Source organism: Nyctibius grandis, chromosome 6 (assembly GCF_013368605.1).
Source record: "Nyctibius grandis isolate bNycGra1 chromosome 6, bNycGra1.pri, whole genome shotgun sequence".
Lineage (NCBI taxonomy): Eukaryota > Metazoa > Chordata > Aves > Nyctibiiformes > Nyctibiidae > Nyctibius > Nyctibius grandis.
In genome coordinates this window covers 87771516-87798741 of record NC_090663.1, presented here as the reverse complement: position 1 = coordinate 87798741, position 27226 = coordinate 87771516, and the positions used below count along the sequence as shown (strand labels likewise).

The 27226-nt window shown below is 45.5% G+C and overlaps 1 protein-coding gene and 1 long non-coding RNA gene across 3 annotated transcripts in view; one reads left to right on the top strand and one right to left on the bottom strand.

The window, feature by feature from the left end:
- The window catches only part of ANTXR2 (ANTXR cell adhesion molecule 2), a 91365-nt gene that overhangs the window by 54502 nt on the left and 9637 nt on the right, over window positions 1-27226 (top strand). Inside the window, exons 13-16 of the mRNA XM_068402749.1 lie at window positions 749-790; window positions 1836-1931; window positions 5359-5526; window positions 6413-6493. Of these exons, the coding sequence (XP_068258850.1) occupies window positions 749-790; window positions 1836-1931; window positions 5359-5526; window positions 6413-6493 (387 nt within the window). The remainder of the gene's footprint in view (window positions 1-748; window positions 791-1835; window positions 1932-5358; window positions 5527-6412; window positions 6494-27226) is intronic.
- The window catches only part of LOC137664578 (uncharacterized), a 196697-nt gene continuing 175268 nt past the window's right edge, over window positions 5798-27226 (bottom strand). The window contains exon 6 of one of the 2 annotated variants that reach the window (XR_011048354.1): window positions 5798-6593. This is a non-coding gene — a long non-coding RNA (uncharacterized lncRNA). The remainder of the gene's footprint in view (window positions 6594-27226) is intronic. The other variant, XR_011048355.1, reaches the window with a different exon arrangement.

Genomic DNA, 27226 nt, shown 5'->3' with positions numbered 1-27226 from the left:
ACCATTTAAGAGGGTCGCTGCCTTGCTCCTCCTCTCCCTGTACTGCTCAGTGGATTCCTGTCAGTACCAGGGAACTCCCTGAGATTTACAATATGTTTGTGAGAAAGGGAACAGGAAGAAACTGTAGGTAGAGGTTTAAATATAGGTGTAAGTGAATTATCCTCAGGGCGGCCCTTATCCAGAAACAGTTTAAGAAGCCTTGTGAATGCACCTCCCACTTGCAGGCAAGGAGCTCCACACTTAGCCTGAAACGTGAGATCTGCAGAAACGATCTGGATGTCTAGAGGTGGAGCCTGAGCTACCAGAAGGTGCTTCACACTTGTCATTGGGCCAGAAATTATCCGGCAGCATGGCACAAGGAAGCAGGCGTCTTGGCCCACGATTATGCAAGACCTCACCAAGACCCTGGGATGCTTTTCCTCCCAGGCTTGCTAATTAACTCCGTGGGGTTTCATCACTGGCTATTACTTAGACTGACTGAGTCTTATCCGGTCAGGAAGCAAAGTGGCAGACACGTCTGCCCAAAGAGTGTCTGCCAGTCAAGTGATGTTATTTTCTGTTAGACGGATGGTGTTAATTTCCAGAAGGCCTTGATAATCGATGCCCAAGGGACTCGGCAGCGGCGGTTGCCAGTTTGCAAGCAGATGTGGGGGACTCAGATGGAAACGGTTCACTCTTAAAATTTTCTGTTGGCTTTTGGATGCTGCCAGGGCAATTCCTTACGCTTTTATACGTTTGGCTCTTTCAGGTCATCAAAGATCCCCCTCCACCTCCGCCAGCTCCCAAAGAGGTACGGTATGATGGTGCTCCGCTCATCACGCTGGTTACGTGATACCACTCCTCTGTGCTTCCCTGTGTCCTGCGAATCCGGCTCTGTGTCCCAGCTGCTGAAAGAGAAATAACTGCCCCGTGGGAAGCCTTAAGCTGAGAGCGGGATGGCCAAAGTCCAAATCTCTGTTCTGTCTCAGTCATCTCAGCGTGGCACGAATTAAGCCCAAATCCACAGAAATATTTAGGGGCTTTATCCCAAGATAGTTGAACGTTGTATTCCCCATTCTGCAGCGAAAGCAGAAAGACTGAGTAGCTCTTGTGTAACGGTCTAAAGAGTCATGTATGACTTAAACAGCATGTTCCCACAGCTTTGGCTTTCTAGACACTGAAGAACCCTCATAAGGGAATTTCTCTCCTTACGGGCAATAACGTGCTAGAGGGTCTTCTGGTGTCTTCGGTATTTTTGCCCCTTGGTCTTGATTCAGCCAATCGCTTGAGCGTCCTCAAGTGTGCTCTGACAGCTCAGTCCCTGATAAGGCACACTTCACTGAGCTGAGGCAGCCAAGAGTGAGTTTGACAAAGGCTGGCTTAGGAAACTGTGGTCGGCCGTGTAACCTTTATCGGCGGATCTGCCGAGCACCATCTGCTGAATCCAAATGAGTGGGGTGGTGATCTGGCTCTTGGAAGGCATTATATGTTCTGTAGAAGAAGCCACTGCAAATTCTTTTCCTTGTGTGTATTTTGCTTATGTTTATTGGTGGAAAGGAAAAGGACGAGGCAAAGGAATGATTGCCAGTAGAACACCCAGTTAGATTCCCCATTTGGGCTTTCCCAGTGGTCGCCACCAATGCTTTTCCCATGCAAAACATTAAAAATATTTCCAAATGTGACCAGATTTTGTTTGGAAATTGGTAAACACTTGGGGAACCTAAATAGCTGATTTTTCACATCTAAGATGGGAAAACTTACTCTCTGTGAACTCTAGTGAAATATACTAAAAAGACACTTAGAGGAGGAAAAAAAAGTATCTTTTTAAAGTAAATGTTATTGGAATTTACTGACAGGAAGAAGAACAAGAGCCCCTGCCTACCAAGAAGTGGCCCACAGTGGATGCTTCCTACTACGGTGGACGAGGAGTTGGAGGAATTAAAAGGATGGAGGTTTGTATGATAGGGAGATGCCAGTTCACTAAAACACAAGCTCTCTGAGGCTGCAAAGGGTGCAAACAAAGACTTCTAGAGTGTACTGAAAATACAAGGGCATAATGTGTGCTTCCTTCCCAGTGACATAAGCCTTGTAAAATGTTTTACCCTATCGAACAATTCTGACCTTGCCTATGAAAGAACAGCTTTCAGTAGTTCCATTTGACTGGAACTTTAAATAGCTGCGTGAAGACGTGCTCTTTCCATCAAGCTAATGAGAGAGTGAGAGCCTTTTCTGAATGTTTTGGAAGAAATTACAGTGAAACATAAGTCCTCCAACTGCGGGCCAGCCAAACGCGCTGACAATGGTGGTGCTAAGGAGAGGCTTGATCCCAAAGGAACTCAGAGCGACAACAGTGCCTGTCTTTGAAGAGACATGATAGCATCATGTTAATTAAAACAGAATGAAAAATGTGCATCCTTATGGGCACGTCCTTATGTCAAGTCAGCCTTTATGGGAGTTGAAAAGCAGTTTTCTGCAGATTTTAACTTCAATCTAGGAAACTGTCTCTGTCTGAAATGCCCACCTAGGCCATGCTGATATCTTGATGAACCTTTAAAGGTATTGGCCTAAGAATCAGCTTTGCTTGAGTTCTTTTTAGATGCAGCAGAACATGCACGCTTAAAGCTGTGTTGCTCATATGTGTTTCCTTCAGCAGTTCAGAATTGCTAATCTAGACGAGCTTCAGATTTTAGAAAAAGAAAGCATTTTGTGCAGTGCTTTTCAGAGGCAAACTAGAAAATACTTTCCAACATAAAGAATTACAAGCCTGGATTTCTAACAGGAGCCATGATGAGCCTCCAGGAGGAGTTCCAGGAGGGCTTCCAGGGTTTAAATCATTATGGTTTGTAAATGGGATCTTGTGCAGCGAAACAGAAAAATGATAGATGCCTCATGAACACAAGTAACATCAGTACCATAAAGAAATGCATGTTCATGACACGGCAAATATACAGTATTTCCTCTTCAAAGAAGAGAGCAGAAAGTAATGATTAGCTTAGAAAACTTTTTCATCTGTGCAGGACTAAGGATAAACATGTAAACCAACTAGAATTGCTGACAAACACAGTCTAATGAGATGATGAAGGTGAGTGTCAAAGGGAGGTTATTCCTTACCTGACAGTTACACGGGGTTTCTGTGCTGTGGCCAACAAAAAACTTGCTGGACTACTCATTACATTTCTTCCCTGTTTCCAGTTCATGTGGTGATTTTTTATTTTTTATTGCTTCTCTGTGCTCTATTCTTCTGGCAGCTCGATTCTTTTGGCAGCTTCCTTGCACAGAGAAAAGGAGAGAATAAACCAGTTAACTTACACTTACACACCACCAGCTTCTCTCCGCTTACTAGATTCCCTTTGGGGGCAGTTACACATTCGCTCCTGCCTTCCCCACTAGCTTTACCCCCCTGTGACAGTCCAGAATAACTCAGCCACTGCTGTTCACTCTTCCTAGATCTGTCTTTTGGCATTGCTTTAAAGTTTTATAATGTCATTTCTAGGCCCCGCCCGTTACAGGCAGTAAGTTTTTATGTCAAAGTTGAGTTGTCAGACTCCAAAACTTCTGGTTTCTTCTGGGTGAAGTTGCTTTAATCTGAAGGAGAAGGTCATTTTGTCAGTAAGGAACCCACCATCTATCTCTAAGTGGTTTTAACAGTGTTTAAAATACGTTCTAGCAACCTCATACAAAACGCTGTAAAAATACCACTGATCACAGTGAAAGATACAGATGCACTTTAATGGCTCAGCAGGGCCCACTTGGACATGAAAGCCCCTTCTAATATTGCAGAGAGAGGATTCCCCAGCGAGAAGAAGAAATCACTAAGCCAGCCAAACAGTAAAGTTTAAAATAACAGAAAGGTTCAACACAATCCCCCTCCTAGGAGACGATGGTCTGTATTTTACCAAGGTGAGTTATAGCATTACAGACCAAATTAAGCTCTGTTGTACTTGGCTGCTCTCTTTCTCTACATTGAGATTACAGTGGTAAAAAAAACACTTGTTGGGGGCCATAAAATTACAAGGTTTTCCTCTGAGGTATTTCCTTGTTCTGAAGGGGGCTAGACTCTGGCTCGCCTGCATATTTTCCTTACTTCCCATATCAGCACATCCTGCATCTGAAGAAGTCAGGCTGCTTCCTTCTCCCATCCTACAGCACAGTTATCCCGGCACGTTATAGAGTATCCCTAGCAAGACCTGGGGCAGCCTTCTCCCTCCCTCCGGGTGGCAGAAGGAAGACCAGGGGCACATCTTTTTCCTGGTGAGCAAAACAACCGTGTGCCACTTTGCAGTGGGAGAGTTGTTGGTCCCACTGTTGTTCTGCCTCCTTCTCACGTGCTTGAACTGGCAGGTAGCAGGGCAGAACCGACACACACCTACCAAGCAGTGCGCAGTGAGGCTCTTAATTCTTTCCCCCAGGGTGGAAGGTCAGTCTTTGGTTTTTCTTTCTTGGATTCTTCTCTGTTTTCCTAAGAACTTTCAAACTCCCAACATAGCTTTTAGATGCTCTTTTTGGATGGTAAAGTAACATCTTGTCTAGTTTGTTTCTTCGTACAATACAGCAACCAACCTTGTTCAAATTGCTGCACGGTGTTTCCAATTACAAGGTGAAATAAGATTACTGTAGCAAGACAAATAGACAAAAGCAAGACAAAACCTTCCTTCTCTTAGAGGGAAGGTTTTTTCCTGTCATTCCTCTTTGCAGCACAGTAAGTACAACCTTTTATGGAAGTGGAAATAGGTGCTTGTCTCACCAACAGCAATAATCTGGGTTTCCTTTCTCTTTGAACCCTTTGTATATATTTTATATACTTGTGGTAGTGATAAAATATACATTGCTACATGTTTTACATGTACTTATTAAGCAGGCTAAACTGCTCAATCTGTGTCTTCTCCAGCATGTATCTTCTTGCAGAACTACGTGAAAACCTGAGCAGTTTCAAGAAGCTTCTGCTAAAACTGGCTCAAGTATTGCCTTCTATCTAAACTAAGGTTCTCAAGAAACACGCTGTGTTAGGACATCTGGGGTGACTAAAATCTAGATTAAGGTCTGCTATTTTAGGATAAATCAGAACTGGAAATGATATTTTTACATCATTAGTTAGAGAAGATTTCCCAGATATCCTGTCTCCCCTACAGCCTGTGTGACACATGGTAGAACTTACTTTCAGTATTTCTCTTGACTTTTCACTACTGAGAGACTCCTATTTACAAATGCATTTAACTAAGAATGCTTGTCATCAAAAACAGAGAGGGAACATTTTCCTCAGTACCTCCTCTCTTGTTTATTCAGAACTTCTTCCAAATTTAAACTTTTTCAGCTCCTTCTGTTATGTGCAAGAGTTTCCTTGTCCTTGTGCGTTTACATCTGAACCCTCTCCCTCCTTAGGTTCGCTGGGGTGATAAGGGATCCACCGAAGAAGGGGCTAGATTAGAAAAAGCAAAAAATGCTGTGGTGAAACTCCCAGAAGAACCAGAAGAACCTTTTCATCCTAAACCACCTAAACCAAAGCCTACCTCACCAGCCATTCAGGAGAAGTGGTACACGCCAATTAAGGTAATCTTTGTAGTCTTCGGTACAATATAATTTTTTATTAAAGGCTGGATTTTTGTCTGCCTTACCAGTCTTCTGCATGCTGAACTGTACATTATTTTCCAAATATTCCCATTGAAGTGTAATGTGCTGTTCTCAAAGCGAACACCTACTCAGGATGAACAGCAGGAGCAGTTTTTAGCCCTAAACGCAGTACTTCATCATTACTACCACATCCTGTTATCCTTCCCCAAAAAGGGACACATCACACAGTAAGAGTACTAAAATCTGTGGGTGCTTTATTGGCATTTGGTCTGTCTCAATGTATATCTAATTAAGCCTCAAACTGCACAGTTTGTAGCTGTTGTATTAAGTGTTAAACATACATACTCATTACCAACCAAGAAAAGCAAAAAACGATATAAAACAATATCATGCAAAAAGTCTGACAAACAAGTGAAACATAATAAATGGCATAAAATAAAGGCATTTTCCTCTGTAGATGCCGTGAGTCACTTGCAAACTCGTAACAAGCTGCTCTTAAAAACTGAAGATGGGTCCATAAATACCTGCTTTAAATGTGTAAGAGCAGAGAATACACAGGTTTAGCTGAGAGTATGGATACATCCATTTTCTCTTCACAACTCCTTCTAAGTCCTTTCTGACGTGTTGTCCACACACACAGGGGAGGTGAGAGAGCGGTACCTGGCATTCACTGACGGGAAAGAGCAGCACCACGGCTGTGTGCTGTGGGTGGCACGGCCTAAGTTTATACTTTCCTTACGTGGCTCTAAGGAACTGGTGCTTGGTTCTGCCAGTGATTTCTCCGTGGATCTCCCTGGACGGTAACTCAGCAGGCGCGGTGTGCTCTCCTGACTGATCCTGACGCACTGTTGCTCTGCTGCCACAGGGTCGACTCGATGCACTGTGGGCGCTGCTACGACGACAGTACGACAGAGTGTCTTTGATGCGACCGCAGCAAGGAGATGAGGTTTGTGTGTGGCGCGTGTGTCCGCTACGGGGGGCAAAAGAGGGGCGAGTTACAGCCGGGCTTTAGCAGCTGCTGAGCGCTGGTAGCTCTGTGACCTGACCTAAAGAAAGCACGGTGTCAAAAACAATGGCACAACAGGAAAAATAACGCATTGGGGAAACAAAGTGCATTGAAACCAGCCCAGAAACGTTGCAAAAACATGGATTTCCAGCAAGCAGAGTGAAGGATTCTGTATTTTGTGTGTGTTCAGCTGGAAAACAAAACATAGCACACGCTTCATTCAGTGTAAACTACCTGTAATACCCAACTCCTCCTTATAACCAGCTATTTGTAAGAGTAGAGTCTGCCAATCAGAATACTGAAACCACATCAGATTTAAGCGACCACCAATAACTTGGTTGCACCACGTAGTTTTACACTTCCATGCCAAAGGCAAGTTTCACAGAAAAAAAAATTAAGGAAACTTGTTTCTCAGACAGACCTTTCTCCTAGTACACTCATGACCCATGAGAAAGTGGCCTCCACTACAAAGACTGCTATGACTGGGAAGTAGAGTCATTATTTGAACCTTTTGTAGTGAATCTAGATTGTGTATTTCTGATGGTTATTCCTTAAGAAAGTATTACTTTAAATCTTAGCATTTTTCTCAGGAACTGATTTATCATCAAGGTATTTCAAATCTACTGGGACGATTCAGCTTCTTGTTTGTGGCGCATCGGAAGAGACACAGGGGCAAACAATGTCCTCAAAAGGACATGAGATGGGAACTTTTTCTCAACAAACTGGCCCCAGTTGGACACAACAGATCAGATTCCCTCATACCACAAAGCAGGAGTGTACGAGAATGCTGTTTTTGCAATATACACCATAAAGACGCCTAGAAGAATTAGAGGGGTTAAAGGGAGGGAGTTACCTTTGAGAGAATAAGAGGTAATCTGTATTGAGATTATTTTCCTGGGATGAAGTTTGGTACTGTTCTAAAGGAATAAAAGGTGAGATTTAATTAAGACAAGGACAAGCATTGGAAGAAGCAGAATGACAAAGTGCAATGCTGGAAATAGAGCAGTCAAATACCAGCGTTATCATTCTGGTTGTTACGTTGGCAAGTTATTTACTGTTTGCATGAATGATGCATTGTTACATGCAGCAGAATTAACAATAACAAATCTATGTATACAGTACGATATAGTTTAACAGGTAAATTCAACGTAAATAGGAATGTAGAAGAAATGATGCCTGAAAAAAAATTGTCAGTCAGGCCCTGTTTTGAGGATTTCTGGCCATCAAGACAGGTAGGTACTGTAAAAACTGCCTGCCAGGGGAGGCTTTGCTGAGCCATCGTGAAGTCAGGCATCCGCCTTCTCTGGGCTTGACAGGAAGACCTTGACCAACATCTTGGTTTATGCAAAACAGAGAAGTAGCTCGCTGATCTTCAGCATCCCCACTGGAAAAGAAGTAGAGTTTGTGCTGATGAATGAAAACTAACCCAACGGTCATTAAGGTGTGACCTGCGACACCGTAGCAATGCAATTTCTGTCTCACAGGGTATTTTATATCTTGGGGGAAAAACATTAAATCTTCTTATTACTTGTTTGTAACTTGCTAGGTCGAGATCCCACGCTGTTCCCCTGATGGGTTTGAGTCAGTGAACGGATGTGCAGACACGTGTGCACATACATCCTTGCTGTGGAAGCACTGTTATGGTAAACAGCAGGCACACAGTCGCTTTGTTTTGTCTTCTTTCTTTTATTGTTTAAGAACTTGGTAGTTCCCATTTGTAGAAGAATTCACTGCTGAATTCAAGTCCTTGATCAAGTAATAGAAATTTAGGCATGAAGTATCAAAGCAGAGCGAGCTTTTTCTTCCTTCTCTCTCCTCTCCCACCTCTGCCACGTTGCCAGGCAATGCCGAGGGTGGCCCAGCTTGAGGGCGGCACGCGGTTGAGCCAAGGAGCTTTGATGGTGGATGGAAGTCCTTCGAGTCATGAATTTTTCAGCTAGCAATCCGTGAGGTGAGGGACGCTTGTACAGGTGCGAGCTAGCAGGTTGTCGCCGACATCTGTTTCGAGCGGAGGCACGGGTCCTCAGCAGCCCGCAGCGAGGCTGCAGGACTGTCAGCAGATGTAGTTGAGAGTGGCAGAACAGTTTTGGTCTCACATTTGCTGCCTGGGGGCTGAAACACTAAAGGTAGAGTGGGGGTGGACACAGCTGCGCTCCCAAACATGCCTCCGGCACAAATAAAGAGATCTAATATAGTTTGACTCTGTTGTGGTGGGGAGACGAGGACAGAGAGCCACTTCAGAGACAACTTAACGCTGCAACATCTGCCGCCAAGTTTCCAGGGAGTGACAGGGGACAGCAGGTACAGATCGAAGTCCCCACGTGAACAGCCTCCATTCAGCCATGGACTCTTTTGAAGGGCTCCCATCAAACGCAGCGGAGTCCGCAGCAGGAGACTTTGTTTTCAAAGCCGTGTTTTGTTTTCTGCACTAACAAGGTAATTTATAAATGATGCATCACCCTACTCTCATACTCCTGTTTATACCTTCTTTCCTTTTTGTATTAAAGGGGCAAAGAAGGATGAACCTCAGCAGTTTTGGGGTACTTTGATAAAGCAGTTAATTGTCTGAGGGCTTTAACGGAGGTTACAGGAACCTCCAGTCCCCAGCGTTAGGCTCAGCTGGGGAGCAGAGCCCAAGGCGGCTGCCCCTGCTTCTGCCTTGGAACTCCTCTGCCAGGGAGCGTGTTCTGCGTGAGAACAGAGCTTGGCGAGCGTCAGGGCCCTGTTCTGTTCTCTAAATACTTTTTTTTATTTTCTGATTCATAGTGTAGCACCTAAAGGTAATCATGAGGTTTTTCTAATTCTTTGTATCACCTTGTTGCTTTGTGCAATTTAATAGTGGCCGAGATTCTGATCCTGTGTGCATTTATGCACACAAATGTCTTTTAAGCCCACAAATAGCCTGTGGCCCTGGTATGTAAGATCTGGCCCTATCAGGATGCAAATATGTGTGACTGGCAAAAGGAAAAAAATACAGCTCATTCTAGGAGAATTTCTATAATAGAACTATAGAATACCTTCAGCTTCTTTAATGTTACAAAACAGCCTAATGAAAAGGAAGACACTTTCACTTGTTTTAATTTTAAGCCTATTAGCATTTACCTGCTTAAAAGATTCTTTTGTAATAATGGCTGCAGAATTAATACAAACATCTGTTTCAACTGTTGCTTTGTGAGCATCTCTAGGTTATAGAAAAGAATTACATTTTGCATTGCACCTCTGTTAGCATGACACAATTTACAGTTAGAAACACTGACACTATTAGGATTCTGTGATTATATTCTCTGAGGTGAGGCCCATGTCATGGGGCCGTACTATGATAGTACGGTTTAGCGTATTTTAGTGGAACATGGAAACAATTATGCTCAAGAAATTGTTGACAGAATTCTAAAAAGAGACCCGTATCAGTCGTGTAGCAAAGCTTATGTTGGATCTTCTAAATTGCTGCAGTGGTAAGAAGATGCAAAGCTAGTTGTGAAACCTGTGAGATCAGAAGGGAGTTAGGTCACCTCTTTTTCTTAAACGTTTTCTGCCAAATATTCCTTCTGCCATTTCTTCATGTGGGAATTTGTTTGTATAGACCCAAGAGCTAAACTGGAGCCAAAGTTTTTCTTAAATTTCTAGAATAGACCCCTGTAACCGTTAAAATTATGGCGTTTGCTGTTACAGAAAGTGGAAGAAAACATTTTAAGAGTATTCATTTCAAACTGCCCTGCTCAGACTGAAGCAGTGAGTCCTGCTGGGTGAAGCACCGATCTAAACTGCTGTCAGACACCAGCAGGCTGCCTGGCTGGGTCACGGTGCTGGTGGCACTACTGCCACGCCAGCACAGCATGTCGCGTTTGTGAAGCCGTGATATACTTTAATACAGCATTTTACACAGCTGAGCTGCCCCCAGAGCGTGCAGCCAGAAGCACTTGTGCTGTGTTTATCAGTTTACAAACAGCTATCTGAACCATGAGTGCTTTAGGCCTCCCAAAATGCAACAAACACCCCACACCGGGCATCAGGTAACTGAAGTTGTGCTGGCAGCGCGGGGATAATGCCTATCGAGTAAGGACAAGTCAGTCTTTTTTTGCTACAGCTGTCACATACCTTCTCTGCCACCCTAAAGAGCATTACAATTCCTCCCTCCCCTCTCAGCTAAAAAGAAGACATTGCATCTGGCAGTGCAGTTTTTTCATAACTGTTTGTTTCATTGGATGTGATTCAAAAGGGAAAAACCAAATTTGTTTCCTTAATTCCTCAAAACATCTTTTTTATGGAGGAGATTGCAGTAAAACCAGTGATTTTTAATCCCTGCCCGGCATCCAGTGCAGAGAGGGCAGCATGTATCTCACCAAACCCAGCCATAAAACACAGGTCCCAGCTTGGGCACGGCCCTTACGTAGTTCATGTTAATGCAGAGTATCTCATTAGTGCGTCTTACACAGAGACCAGCTACCTTCAAGGGGCAGCAAGAAGCAAGCTGACAGGTTCACTCAGTCGTTACTCTCCAGAAGAGACGTGACAGCTTTAGCTGTCTTGGGCGTCCAGATTTATGAACTAGTCCTGTGCTCCTAACCAGATTAGTTCCTTTTCCATTAACTGCTGAAAGCAGGGCAGCTGTCCGAGCGGCTGGCTGTACACGCGAGCGTGTCTGCTGCGTTAATCTGGAGGCTTTTCAGATGAAGAAGGCAGCAGATAACAGGATTAAAGTTTCACGACCCAGGGTTTTCACAGCCTGAGACGCGGGTGTGTGGGGATAGAGAATGACTTCTGTCATTAATCTTAATTGATTGCCAAGAGGTTTTAATCTGGGTTATTAATTAGGAAGGTCCTTAACACACTGTCTACATATCAACATCAGATGCTCTTTTGGGACTTTTGGGACATATGGCCTATCTTATATTTACATTCACACAATTTGCACATACATACATTTCTGTACGAAGAAATTCTTATATGTATATATGCATACAAATAGCTGTGGAAGCGTTTGCGTGCACAGAGGCATCGCACACACTGGCAAAATGGGATGAAAATGAAAAAGCACTTTGCACAAAGGCTCAACTTCCACACAATAAACGTGTATACCTCTGTGTTGACATATATATATATATATTAATCCATTTCAATTATACATAGCATTTATCTAGACTGTCTTTCCAATGGAAATCTGTGATTTGCAGATTTAAGTCACGTTTAACTAAAGCGCAGCACGTGTCTCGGTGTGCCTCTGGCCGTTCAGACACATACAGATCACAAACCAACATTACCGTTCTTATCTTTCAGTTTTGATGAGTTAATGCTCAGGCTTTCCCTTTCCCTTTTCTTACTTTTAAACAAGTTACTGCTGGACAGCCAGAATGGTTAGAGGTGCAACTCTCCATGGCTGCAGCTACGTACCTACGTGATAAATCCCAGTAACGCTGCTTCAATGCTTACCAAAGTACTGCATGCAGTACGATCTGAGCACATAAACTGGGCAAAGAAAGAACACAGGGTGACAGAGCCCTGGCATTTGAGTTCTGTGCTGATTTGAACTGCGTTACACATCTCTGCAGTCTTTCCTTTCTTTACAGAAGGTTATTTGCATGATGTATGGAAATGGAGCTGGGGCTGAGGAGGCCTTTTGCTCTAAGTCTTTGCATAAAGAGAGACGAGTGATGACTGAAATCAACTGGCCAAGAACTAGAGAGGCTCTGGGCCAGGAAACGTGGTGACAGAATGAGGTGAAAAGAAATAGGGGCTAGTCTTCACTGGGCTCTGATTCCTAACCAACAGGAAAGGCTTGTGAAAACATCTTGAAAAGACTATTTTTAGAAAGTGAGAGTTTATGTATCATCTGGAAGGTGTTAGTATGACCTGCAGGTAGCTGTGGCAGCCCAGACCTCAAGGAGGCTTACTCACTTAGGAGGAGTTTATTATAAGCTTGTGCTAAATGGTAGCTGATTGAGTTCAGAGTATGCTCAAATATGCCCACCCAGATACTCACTGTACTGATACAGAAGTCTCTAAAGCCTGAAAGCAGTTGCACATGTTAATCATTTCATGCATGCAGATTTTCTCATTAGCTTTAATACAACATTATCAAAAAGAAGGCGGGGTGAGGGAGCTGGTCCATTATCTTGACACTGATCGCATAGCTCTTGTGGAATCAAGGAATGAACAAGAAGATGAAAAGTTGGAAGGACTACAGCACACATGCTGCTGAATGTGACAGTTGGATGTTAGAGGTGGACAGAAAGAGAAGAAAAATGATCAAAAACTACATTTATTGCTACTGATCTTTCTACTGTATTCTCATAATTCAAAATTATTTCTGTTCTGAAATCAATTTTTGCATGTCTAAGTCCGTTATGAACCATAGATCCATAAAGAATTAACCAAAACCCCTAAACACTTGAGTTATTAGCTTTTTAAAATGACTATGTCTCCAGAAGCCATAATATTTTCTGAACAACTCGGCTGCAGCACTTTCTGGAGTGCCTTCAGGTAACACACGCCCCTCATCTCCGTCTGTAGCTAGTAGCACATTTTGTATCTTTCTGTGCCAAAGTAGATGGATGATGATACTTTATTTTACATTATAGTACAACATAAAGCCTGCAACCTTTGGGAAGGTTGTAAAAAGATGGACAGGTACCTTTAGGAAGTAGAGTATGATCCCAGAAGTTGATTATTTAGGGCTGACAGTTTTCAGAAGAGCCTAAGGGCTCTTAGGGTGTTACTCAGTCCTGTGGGAGGACTTTCCCAGCAAACCCAAGCGCACCCCAGCGTTACAAACTGTAGCAGGTCTCTAAATCATACAGAAATCCTACATACTGCCACTAGAGAACATCTGCTCACCCCAGGAGACAGGAGTGACGTTTCAGGGTGCATCCTCACGTCAGGGCTGCTTCCTTCTCTCTGCCAGTGCTGCCTCGCTGCCCTGCTTCTGGCTCCGTTCCCCAGCTGCTGTGGGCTGCTCCGCTTGCCCTCAGTGCTGGAGAGCTTTGGGGGGCTATCTTAAACCTCGAGGATCTATCGCAGCTGAGCCACAACGAGTTGCAGGTCATTTATTTCACTTCATTTTATTAATAAAATAATAACATCTATAGACAAAGGCTTCTGCCTGCTAATAGTTTGAGTCTCGGGCAGCTGATGGGAACGACCTTTTGTTTGTGCAGTCATTTTCATCACGATGTTCAGGGTCAGGCCTGACACCAGTCTGCCAGGCTTCAGTAGTAGACGTGGTTCCCTTGGTCATATGACATGGATGTACCCCAAGCAGATGGTCAGAGAGCAGAAGTGCCTAATGAACTGGATGGGGCATCTTATTAAGATGATGATTTTTCCCTCTGCTAACAACATTTATAACAGAAAGAAAAGAAAGGCATGTACAGGAGAATATAATGGGTTGTGTTTCTGTTGGATCTAGGATTCTGTGCATTCTATGAATTCCAGATCTCCTTTCTCAAATCTCATTGCTTTAAAAGTGCGGTGGCATGCACTGTCTGATGGTCAGCAGAGTAAAAGAAACTGCTAATGGATGTAGGTACTAATTAGAAAGTGGCATTACGTTGGCTGTTGGATTTCTTCTATGTGGTAACAACACACGTGCGATCCCACGCTGGTACGTCTGGTGTAATCAGTACATTCTTGTTGGTCACAGAGCTTAAGGCACAGAGATTTTACCTTGTATACAGCACAAAAATCAAGTCCAGTCAGATCTCATGCCAGATTAGACTGACCTGTACTATCTTGGCAGTAATGAAGTGACTGGTAGAAGGAAATACAGTAACAGGCGACAGGAAATGGTGCTCTGTGTTCGCTACAACGTGTGGGTTAGGATCTCTCCCCCTGGTTGTGGTTCACCGTCTGTCCTGCAGAGCCAGAGTAAGAGACACCTTCCCGAGTAACCTCACGCTTGTGACACCATTACTGCAAAACCTATACGTGCAGTAGTGAAAGCAACAGGAGATTATATTATATGCCTTAGGATGACTTAACCTTCTCAGACTTGTAGTAAAATAACGCTGGCTGGGGAGAGAGGAAGTGCTGGATTTCCTTTTGGCGTAGCAGACACAGACCTGCCTATATCAGGGGTAAGCTTAGTCATATGCATCTTACGGTTTTGAGGCTGATATTTTCAGACGTACTATTCAAATCTATTTTAAGGGTTCCTCATGCTCTAAGTTTGTGAAGAGCCTGCAATAGAGTTTTAAAGCACTGCTTTGGGAAGCTATTATCAGTAGATATTAATTATTGAACGCTATACCTCCTGGAAAAGTTGTTTCATCGCTGGAAAGTGACCTTGTTAGGAGAGGCTGAGGGAAAGAGATGTATAGTGCCTCCTGAGATCAGGTGGAGTGATGCGTATCAAGAGAAGACACTAAAGATTTATTGTCTGTGGCAAAAGAAACACAGATCTCTGCTTGTGCTGTAAGTGTTTTTGACATCATACACCGTAAAGAATGATTGGATACCGTAGGTTAAAAAGGAAAATCATAGACATCTTCGCAGTGCTGTTTGTATTGAGGTCTGACCGCGTGGCTGCGTAGCCTCGCTGGTCCTGAGAATTTGGTGGTGTCTGAGGTAAGCTGGTTTTGTGTTAAAAGGCAGCTGAGTAACCCTAAGAGAGGATACCGAGAATTTATCTAAGGAAAAGGAAATGCAATTTAAGGGAAAAAAAAATCTGTGGGTTTTTTTTTCCTTTTTTCAATGAGGTTTATAGTTAGTGAACAAAACCCCTGACTGTAGCCTTTCCCAGCTGCTGTTGGAAGAGACCCTGGGAAGCTGAAGCGATTGCACTGCCCACGTAGGCAGCACACACCGTACTGCCGTGATGCTCTTGTATCGCGCTTGTGACATTCTCTGTTTGGCAACAAAAGCTGCTATCTCTGCAGCTCTCACTTAATGCTGAATGAAAGAAGATCCCTTTTGACCTGTGTGATTGCTGGTACAAGTTCTTACTGCCTGACCTCCACACCACTGGAGAAGTCCAACATCAGCGCAGTTTGGAAGTCTTGCATGGAAATTTCATTTATTTACCTCACCCTGGCCTTCCCCCCGGAATTTTTCCTTCTTGCACAGCTGTTTGTGCAGCACCATGCTTGTCTTCCAGTAACACTGCTGTTGGGAGTTTTCCCATTGCTCAGCCAGCTTCAGTTGTTTAAAAAAACCAATATAAACGGGAATTCAGTTTAGAAATAAAAACTGGGGAAAAGCGACCAGACTCATCTCTCACTTTTACGAACGCCTCTGTTAGATTGGAGAGCAATGCACTACGGCGAGAGGGCTTTTAGATAAATCATAATTAGATACACGTGCAAATACATCAGCTAGGCCTAGGCGCACAATTAGGCACCTAATTACGTTGAAAATGCAATTGCACACTTAGCTAAGACGGGCACGCTCCCTCTGTCCCGTCCCATCCCCGGCGAGGCCCCGGGTGCCGCCCACTGCAGGCGCCCAGCAAGCGGAGCTCCCACTCGCCCCACCCCAGCCCTCGGGGCCGGCGGTGGCCCGGGGCGAGGTGCCTAAGGCAGGTTTCTGCCCCAGGCTGCCCAAGCACATCCCGTGCTCGGGCCAAGACTGTGCAACGGTGCTGCACAGCGATGAGGGGACAGGCTGCGGCGCGGGCGGGCTGACCGTCACCGAGCTGGGGACGGGCCCGCGCATGGCACGGCAAAGGAGAGGTGCCCAGATGGCACCCTGCCTGCCAGCGTCACGGGAGAGGGGGCCAGGCAGGAAAAGCAGCTGTTAGGGTGTCTCCTTGGAAGGAAAAGCTGTGCACAGGCACCACCCTGAGGACACCCTTGTGTCCATGCTGATGTGCTCCTAAGGTGTCACTCCGTGGGGACCAGGCTGCACTGAGCTGATTCTGCGCAGAACAGCTCGCTTTGAGGAGTCACCGGGGGCACGGTAAGAGAGGAGGAACTGGCAGTTCCCAGCGTCTCTGGCATCGGGCCACCCTTGGCTTTTGTTTAGCTGGTTTTTTTCTCTTTCTGCTGCAGCTTCTTTTTCTTTCTTTCAACAAGGAAAAGAGAGGGAAAGCCCCAGTCAGCTGTGATTTGTGATTCAGCCGACAGACAGTGTGTGATTGAAACCGCAGCTAGGCTCATTCCAAAGAAAAAATGCAGTTTAAAATGACGTTGGCACTCTTGAGGGACAGCATTTCCTTTGTGGAAATACCCCATCTGAACATGTTGTCAATTTCACAATCCACTCAAGCCCTAATTGTCCAGCCACTACTTTGTCTGACATGACTTCTCACGTGTGAGAAGGAGCGTTTTCAGGGTAACAGTGTGTGACCTGGAAGGTGAAGCTCAAAGGCAGGGGGGGAGCAGCTTCAGCCTTTTCCGTCCGTACCGCAGAGGTGATAGGCGAGGGTTTGCCTTCATTTCTGTTTACTCGTGCCAAAAGTTTTCAACCTGGATTTTAAAACCTGAGCTGAGGGCAACCGAGTGAGGTGCCTCATTCTCAGCTCAGGAAAGCTGCATTGCGTTTGTCATGTGCCTGTTCCACTTCCTACAACCCATTTTCTTTATTCTTAGCTTTTTCTGTGACTTAATAAAAACATCCCAGCTTCGCAGTAAGTGCTTCACAGGTCCCTCACGAGCACAGCATTACAGCAGCGTGCTAATGCCGTGGTCTCCAGAGGAGCGTGCAGAACAGCAGGAGCCCCTTCTGCATGGTACCCAGGGGATACCTAAGGCAGAGTTTTAAAAACTGGGAAGGCAGAAAACAGAGTATGTCTGCCTGGCAGCTGAGAGCAGTAACCAGCCAAGCACTAGTCTATAAGCTGCTGAAGGCAGAGATCACCAGGGAGGAACAGAAGCTGTAGAACAGCACCTGAGACAATAACACAAAAAGCCCTGAACAAGCGACAGCATTTAGTTTTGCCTGGTGAAAGGACAGAGGGATGACCAGAACGGCAAGGGGACGCAGTCACTGCCTGACCTCAAACGTTCAGGAAGGGCAAAGCTAGATATTTATGAGGGTGAATGTTTCTATAGATGTACGCCCACACCCACGCTCGCCTTCAAGTAAAGGCACACACCTACTGCCCGTGGGGGGTGCTGGGGGCACTCCGGAGCGGGGCACACCGCAGGGGCACGCTCGGGGACGGGAAGGGTTCTGCCAGCAGTGCTGGATGTGCTTAATGTGTTTAAGAGCTTAACGGCCTGTTGAAATTAAACTGCAAATGTCTTGTGCCAAGGTCTCCTGTGTGCCAGCAGTCCTGCGAGCTGCCCTTCCAAGCTACCGGTTCACTTGCCTTCCCTGGTACTCGCCCAAGTACAAACCTGCCCTTTATTCCCCTGACCAAAATGTTTTAACCTTGCCAGTTACCAGGGACCAAATGCTGAGGGAGATGGGTGTGCACGAGGATGGGTTTGCCTGTGTTTACATATATATATTTTTCCCCCCTTTCTAATCCTTGAAATGCAAATACAATTCAGAACTTTCTTCTCCTACTGCAGCTTTTTAATGTTCAGGTGATATAATTTTTTTAATGATTGTAATATGAGTAGTTATTCTTGCATAGTGCTCAAGATATTAAGCATCCTGAATAAGGAAGAAGTAGCCTTAAAAATGAAGCTGTCACTTCTCCTTTTTAACACTATGTTAATTCCCCTTGAAAACTTCCTGTTACAAGTCTGAGAATAAGACTTGTTTCACAGAACTTAGTAGCCGAGGAGTGAAGATATGTTCGCCCCTCCGTCCTTCCTTTTTAAAGCACTGTAAAATCATAGAACTGCTTTTTAAAATTACTGTGGTTTTTACTTTAAACATGCATATAACTTGTACAAACGGAGGTGCTACTCAAAGAAACTTTGTCTGCTTCAGGGGTTCTTAATTAGGTTGGTTCGAACATGACACAAAGGGGGTTTCTACAGAGATCTGGAAGAGAGGTTGCCTTGGCCGCACGTTCAGTCCTTTCCACCCCACTCGCAATGATCAGGCCATACAGACTCTGCGTGTCACTTGTGTTCACACCCAGTACCAAATGCTAAGGAAGGCTGTTATTTCGCTTGGGAAAAAAATCCAGTGTTTCATGTTTTCCTAATTTCTCACCTACATTTCCAAAGAACATGTCCACGTTCCAAAAACCCACCAAAAATTCTAACAGTTCTTCTGGTTCTCATAGCACTAGAGTTCGGAATCATAATCACACCTGAGAAAGCCAGTTTCTCTGCATTTCGTAGGTGGAGGGTTAACTGAATTAGAGAAGCATCTGGATCTTTAAGTGCCGGTCAGAAATAAATACTTAAACTTTGGTTGGCTTGTGAGAGAAATGTAGGACTTGCAGGAGGGTCACAGAATCACAGAATCAATCAGGTTGGAAGAGCCCTCTGGGCTCATCGAGTCCAACCATTGCCCTGACACCACCATGGCAACTAGACCAGGGCACTAAGTGCCATGTCCAGTCTTGTCTTAAACACCTCCAGAGATGGTGACTCCACCACCTCCCTGGGCAGATGAGCAAGATGCTCATCCTGCTCTCGGTACCAGCGCTAGCAAAGTACCACTGTCGGGCACGACGCACCGCAGTACCCCACACCCTGACCCGGGGTGGCTGCCTGCAGGGAGGGGACGCCTGGGAGCCCTGCCGATGCTCAGCAGGGCTCAAGCTTGTCCCACCAGGGCTCTGGCCGCCCTGGGGCATGCCCTGCCCCAGAAAGCCTGAGGGAGAGCAGCGCTCTGTGCCCCAGCCAGCCCGGGGCTCCTCTGGGACACGGCTGTTGCTTGGCCCCGCCGTGGTGCCACCTCGGTGCAAACGGGGTGTCGCGTCCTGGCCGCAGCGGGACTGTGCTTCCCTGGCATGGGCTGGGCGAGCCCCTCGAGTGTCTGAGCTAACAGACAGAGGCACATCTTGCCTCCTAGCAGCAGCCCTGCAGCTCTGCACACAGCCTCTCCAAGGCTCTCTTGGTGGGGCGCCTGTTGACAGGGCCACACGCTGATACGCTGTGCGAGCTCCTGCTGCATTCAGAGCGCCGTATCAAACCAGGACAAGCTCATGTCATCTCTGAGATAATACACCAGTACAGCTGGCTGCCTAGTCCCTCACAGAATTCATGCACACAGTACAGGACCTATTGCCTGCTCTTTTCTCACATTTCTCTCAAAGAAAAGCTGGCCTCTGCCTCCCCCTGTCCCACTGCACATGGCTAGCCTCAGAGCAGCCACTCCACCGGAGCAGCAGGCTTCTGCAGAGCCTGCCCTTGTGTGCCCCAGGAGGGGACACAGGACCCCACCCTGGGAGCACAGGTACCACGGGTGGCATCACCCCCCTGGGACCTCAAAACGGGGCAGAAGCTCTTGCCTCCCTTCCTCCTGCTCAGGACTCCTCATCGTTTGTTGTTCTCCCTATGATAGAGGAAGGATAGGCACTTTCTTACTGTCACTATCAACTCTACAGTGATTTATTCCCACAGTCTGTAACTGAATTAAAATCTTAATTAAGCTTATGCCACTTTTTTCTTCTTTTTAATTAGGTATAGCCAAATCGCTTGTCTGGGGGAAGAAGTAAGGAAAAGATAAAGAGCAGAAACATTTTTTTCTGATCTGTACTTGTAGTAATGAGGCCTTAGTGAGAATATCCTCCCAAAGAGATATCAAAGAGTTTTTTTCTTTTTTATTAATGTTAAGAATTTATTCCTCCCGAAACTTTAAGCCTGCTCTGCAGTTATATTCTACATCTTCTACCCAGGGAATTCCTGCTGAAGATGCGGTCTCGTCCCCCTGAGCCCGGCAGTGCCGGCTGCTGACCTGCACCTTGGGTGGGTACACACAGCAGAGGGGTCACGGCCAGGGCTCTCCCCTAACACGCCCAAGGCCTGTCGGGCGCTCACTGACATGGAGCCACGGTGAAGGCTGATGGAGAAGTGGGTCCCGATCAGAACAAGAAGTCACGCACGAAGTAACATCCCTGGCTGTTCTGATTCTAAAAGCTCGCAGTCCCCGTGCTGTGGTACCTGGGGACGGGGCTCAGCAGCCAGCTGAAAAGCCAGCAGCCACCTCTCCAGCTGAACGTGTCATCTGTGCTTAGCTGTGTGCCAGGACTTGACCAGCAGCACCATCAGTTTCTTATCCGGGCTCTTACCGGAGTAAAGATAACACATCAAAGAGTGGTGTTGTACAGGAAACCTAGTAACTCACAGAAATATTTTTGAGTGTTTCCTGGTGTCAGTTTCACACCCAGCTTCTACAGTTCTTACTTTAATAAGACACCAAGAGATGACACATTGCAGCAACAAGTTCTTTATGCCTATAAAAACCACTCCTCCTATCTAAAACAATAAATCACAGCAAAATGGAGAATCAGTGGCGGGTTTGGCCCGTGGTACATTACAGACGTCTGTCCTGGCTTTGTAAATGCAACTACAGTCTTAGGCGGGTTGGGTGGAAAGAGTGAGCTCAGCTCACGTCCCTGTGCTGCCCCCGAGCGCATCGCTTCTCCTTCCTGCTCATGTTTCACCCACAGCAAACGTTAAAGAGATTACGGGGTTTCCCAAGCACATCTGAAGTTTGTACTAAGCTCTCCTAAAATATCAAATGCTGCTATCAGTGAAGTGTAAATCTGTAACTTTTAGCAGTGAAGGGATTTTTGTTTGGTCTTCTTTCAGCCTTACCCATTCGTTTTGCCTCAGCCAGCCTCTCCAAAGGCTGCAGCTTTGTGGAACAAGTGTCAGCTGGCTCTTTTTGGGGAGTCTAGAGCTGAGTTAATGTACTCGTCTGCAGGGCAGAATCTTTCCTAGCTTTCAGCCTCCAAAGGCCTGCATTCAGCCAAAGCTTTTTATCTGGTCTGTGTGCATGGGGGGGTAGGATTTCAATCCAAGTTCAATTCTGACGTTTCCTCTGTAATGCAACCTCATCACTCTATTTGTTACAAAAGCCAGCTTCTGCAGTGTCCTCAGGGTTTGTAAGATACGAAGCCTTTATTCGTCAGCCTTAGGAAGAACCTCTCAGACCCTTAAGTGCACACTCCCTGCCCTGCCCCATGGAAACACGAGGCACTCCTCCTGCTTCCATCGGCTGCTTACTGAGGAGCAGTTTTTTAAAAAGCCTGTCTCCTGTAGTCACAACTAGACCTACTTCTGTCCACATCACCCTCACCATCCGAGTTCACTCTGTGCTCTCCTTCGGGAGGGCAGGAGCTCTGGCACGTCATTGTTCTAATGTCCAAGGGCTTTAAGGGATGTGAAGCGTTTCAGCGGGACTTGGAGCCTTTAAGTTCTTGTGTAAATCTCTTGCTTAACACTTGTGTGTTGACATTTTCTACTTAGGGGCCCTCTGGCATCTTCTGCATTAATTTATAATGCTGGGATAGCTGGGTTGCAAGCACTGCAGGGAGCCTTTATTTTAAAAAGACTCCGCTTTGAAACAGATTTGATTCAGTGCAGAGACTGACCCCATTCCAACTTCTCATGTCAGTTGTTGGTTTGTTTGGGTTTGGGGTTTTGATTGTTTGCATAGATTTCACAGATGTATTTACTAACAAAGTTTTCCTGTGTCTTTCCATGTCACATGTTCTAATGACACTGACAATATTCTGCACACCTTCTTGTGTTAATGGTGTCTCACTACAGCCCCACTGATTTTAGCAGGATCAGTCAAGGAGAAGACCCACCTCACTGATGGCAGCCTCTGTTCTGTTCAGCTGAAGCATTTTGCTCATACCCTTCTCAGAGTTTACACCCTTAAAGATTACGGTAGCAAAAACCCTGGGCTGTTAATTTGTCCCTTACAGCAAGTAATACTCTGTGCTGGTGTTGAGGTGCAGAGGAGCTGTGGAGTTCTGATGCACAAACTCCGAAACCTCGGCTGGTTTGCAAAGGTATAATTAAATCAAGGAGTTTTAGACAAGCAAAGTGGGGCTTAATAGGGCTATTTATTTCAGTAAGGCCTTACATACACAAATGATAGACTGGCTTGATAAAATTCTATTACAACTGGTATGAGACTCCTTATCAACATGTCTGGGCCATTTTAAAATTTTAAAAATCATTTAGCTTAAATTAGCCCTTTACTAACTGCAGCTATATGTATGCAAGCCATTTTAAGACAGTTCACAAAGCTGTCTTTACTAATTTAACTACACTTGTTTGAACATATAATTTGAAATACGCAACTAATTACAATAACTAAACCTATATTTTATTTTTGCAAGGGAATTCTTATTTATAAGTTTATAATTTAACAGCGTAGGCTTTTGTTCTATTATGGCTGCAACTAGAAATAGCTGTCACCCTCATCAGTGATAGGATTTAAAATAGGCACCAATCTACCTGTATTATAATTAAATTCATGCTTAAGTATGTGTGTGTGTCCATCTTCGGAAGGTAATTGTGCACACCTCATTGCTTTTTACTTCTAAATGTTGCTGTGGTCATTTACCAGGTAATTTCAGAGACAAGTTCTAAATTACCAGTGATTTCATAAAGTTCAAAACATCCATACCTAGCTAGAGGATGACTGGGCGTTTCCTCCTGCCCTCCCAAACAGCCAATTAAAGTCATGAAAAAGACCTAAAACAACGGGGAGGGGGAAAGTCCATCCTCTGCAGTGCTCTCAGGCAGCACATTTCCAGTTTACTCTGCTGAACCATAAACAAGGTGTCACCATGGCAACAGCCACGTAACTTCGTTTTTATGTAACAAATGACAAACCCCATTTCCTTTCCTAAATTCTCCAATTAGATCTGTCACAGGATTTTAAGATCTTACCTCGATTTAAACATACTGTGCCATTTCCCTGCTCCTCAACAGGGATCTCTCTGTGGTGACTGTTCATCAGTCCTGCAGTAGGGGCCAGTTTAAGTATTATCCAAGTATTCCAAGGCCAATTCCTACCCCTTTACCTTCCTTAATTGCAAGGCTGACACCTCGCTCACCACCTCTACACGGCAATGCGTGGCTCTAAGCTCTGACAAGCCTTGTATATGCTGCAAATGAGGAACCAGATGTTCGCTCTCTCCCCAGCTCTTCAAAGTTAGTTTTCACGTTCTGAAATTGTCCTCAAGGGTGTTTCCTCCCCGTGTGTTAAAAAAAAATACAAAAACCCAGAAGCTTTTGATAACGAAGCAAACATATTTTTGTGGTGTGGGCTATTTTTTTTCAGTCTGCTGCTAGTTTTTAAATATAAAGTATAGCATATGTTTAACACAGAACATATGGAAAGAAAGAAAACGCAAATCTTGAATTCTAAATATCACATTCATAGTAGAAAAGATTCCACAGCGTGAAAGTGGTCATTCAGAACAAAACCCAAAAATGTATTCTATATAAATATTTATAAAACTAGCTCTAGTTCATGATTATGCCATTAGTTTAACCGTAAATGCCTTTACCAGAGAGTATCTTTGGTGGAAGGATGCGACTTGCATTCCCACACTAGGACGCCTGCCCCACGAACGCAGAAGATGACCCTGAGCAGAAAGTAAATGATAAACCACCCTGGTGACACCTGCATCCCTATGTGCAATCTATAGTGTAAATAACCTTCAATATTAGCTGACAGATTGAAGGTGTCACTCGGTCCAGACTCTCTCTGACCAAACGGAAACAAGATGCAACGGAAGAAGACCATCACCAACCCCGACCTGCCCCTCATGCTGCAGTGGTTCTTTCTCCTACGCCTTGCCAGTTGGCCTTTCCTTCAGAACGCGAGGGTGGGGAGGATTTATGTGAACGGCACGACGGGATGCAGCAGCTCTCCCTTGGAGACTCGGGAAGGACACAGCAGACTTCAGCAGCAGTCGCAGTGAGGGACACGAGTGCAGGTGGTGTGCTCACCAGTGTGTTCCTCGCCGAGACCCATTAGTGCAGCAGCAAGCATGAAGCTCTAGGTACCACCCTTACTGCCTCTCCTCCTCCGTCCCCCGCTTTCTCTTTCTCTCTCTTTTTTTAGTGCACTTCCAGATAAATGCCAGTCATTTGGCCAGGGCTAACTCACAGAAGGTACAGCAGGCACAGATGGTACTAATGCATAAATGTAATCTAGCAAAAGGATGCCAACACCAACCCAGAGAAGGTTCCAAATAACTGCAGTGCACTTACAGGAATACAGTGATTGGCAAGGTGAAAGCTGAGATTTGCAAGAGCTTACTGTTCCCAAATCAACAATAGAAAGTCTACCACAAACGAGAGTATTTATTTATTAATTTATCAAATGCACTAATACCAAGATCTCTGGGCGTATGTATAATAAAGCCCCAAACCCTGAACTCATTATACAAATTATAGTGATCGAAGTAAAAGAAGGGAGAAAGGGAGAGGTGGAACCTGAAAAACAGAACTAAATCTAACCCTGTGTACCCATTGCCCCACGTTTCTCAGGAGAGTCCCTAAGAGGGAAGAGGGGCAGCGCAGGGGTACTCGTGAGTCGAGCGATGTAGACAGCGCCTGGGCAGCGGCAGAAGCAATCCCATGTGGGTAGCTCTGTAGACACACACACCCTACCCTTCCCCGGGGTTCAGAGCATTAAAAGGCCCACACCAAATCCTTCTTCCAGTAGTAGCTGGTAACTACACGTAGGAAAAACGTACAGGGAAGAGGATAAATGCGGTTTGACTGTGTCCCCACGGGACACTTCTCCTGGCTTCTGGAGAACGTGAGCATCTCCACTAGGCACATCTGTAGCAGCGATTTACTATCTGGAATAAATAGTTCAGAGCACAGAGACATCACCCCACAAGGAAGGAAAAGAGCACGGCTGCTGCAGGACTGGACAGAGGCCCCAACTCCCAGTTCCAACACCAGACAGATATGCAGACGCGTGCTGGCATTTCATCCTTGTCCCCATTTATTAGCATCAGACATCAGCACTTGTTACCCTAACGGACCGGGTCGAGCAGTCTCTCCTCCTGTGTCCTCTGAGGCCAGTGGGTCAATGGCTAGGGCTTCAACCAGCACTAATGCGAGCAACAAGAGCAGTAAATCAGCGCTGGGTGAAATATCCTGACGTACAATTAACAGACACCTCTGCAAATGAGCGCGAGGCAGACTGACAGAGCCGTGTGTGGATGTAAATCAGACAGTTCCATGGGTTCTGCTCTCAGAATCCAGGAGGTCTGAATCAGACGTGGAGCAGGCCACAGGAGACAATATATTCTGTGCTTGTTTTAATTATGGTGTTGGGTGAGGGTTTGGCTTTCAGGAAAGATTTAGGCCTTGGTCCACGGGAGAGGGTTTGGAGCTGCCACTCTAACACTGCTCTGAACGGAAAAGGGTTTTTTTGTGGGGGGGGGACATCCAAATATCTGTGATGCTTACAATTACTAATCCCTTTGAATTAAAAGAGAAGCCTAGTGATGTGCTGCGGGGTTTTGTCTGCAGGAAGGACTCGTTGACGTGTCCTCATGGTACCGGGGGAAGCTGATGGGTTGAGGGGTGGGGAAGCAGCTTGGCATCGCGCCTTTACTAGGCCCAGTGGTCAGGGTCATTAATGCGTGATCCAGCGATGGGATGTCGCTGTAAGGGCTCCGTGACGTGACAGCGGGGTCACAGTGGCACCCAGAGGGCTGCTACACACCGTGTGTGTGCGGCACAGCGAGGGTCCTGCGGGGCCCTCTCCGGCCACCAACAGAGGCCTCAGTCGAAGCCATCACAACTGGTAGAGCTGCATCCTCCCACCGTGCCGGGGTCTTTCTAGTCTTCCTCCTAAGAGGATCCACTTAACCCCTACCTACATCTTCAAACATTCACATTTTCCCACAGAATTTCTTAAGTGGAATTTTTTCCTCATAATAATTGCATGATAATTATTTTAAAATAATTAACGTAGCATCCTAAATGCTGTGTAACTGGGGTGACTTCTCCTCACAAGTCATTATCATATGCCAGTCAGATACCGTAAAATCAAACGGGCCAGGTTTGTGGCTGGGCTGTGAGTGCCCTGTTATTGCTCTGTTATGGGTGGACAACATGACCCCTGGATGACTTAGAGGCTTTACAGCTGTAGAGCATCTGCTGCTTTGATATCCGAGCCCTCTGAAGATGACAACATCTCTTCAGAAAAGCCCGGGTTAGAGAAGTCGATCGGGAAAAGGAGATGGGAGGTATTCTAAAGGAAGGAGATGTTAGGAGAGGCTTGAAGGGGACTTCCCTGAGTTGAGGTCATGATGGAGAAGAACAGGAGTTTGAAGAGAACGGCTCTTCTGACAGTTATGGTTTATCTGTTGTTCCCTCTGATTTCAGAGAAACATAAATTGCGTTCTTCTCACTTTGAGTAGTTGCACAGAGGGGAAAAAGGAAGAATAATGGAGATGTTTGACTTGTGCTTTAGAGATGCCACTTCTAGGAACTGTAAATTCTGATACTTCTTCGCCATTTTAGATGAAAAAGACCTCAAAGTGCCAGGTTTTGATGTTTGTTGGTTTTAGTGGGCTTAAAATTGGGCTCTGCTTCTGATTTTACACGGCTTGAAATGTGATGCATCTAGTAGCGTAGTCTCTTTCTTCCTAACAATGATGTAGAGGACTCGAGGAGTCGTTTAGGATGCTAACACGAGGAAACCATTTGGCACTAAAGCTCAGGCCTGCTCTCGGTTTGGCTGGAGTCCTCCCTAACATAAACAAGGCCCCCCGTAATACTTACTCCTGACAAGGACTCATCCCAGAGAGTTCTAGAAGAGTTCCCAGAGCCAAGACACTTCCCAGAGAAGACCTCTCTCCTGTCCTTCAGCACCCCCACCCTGCACGTGTGC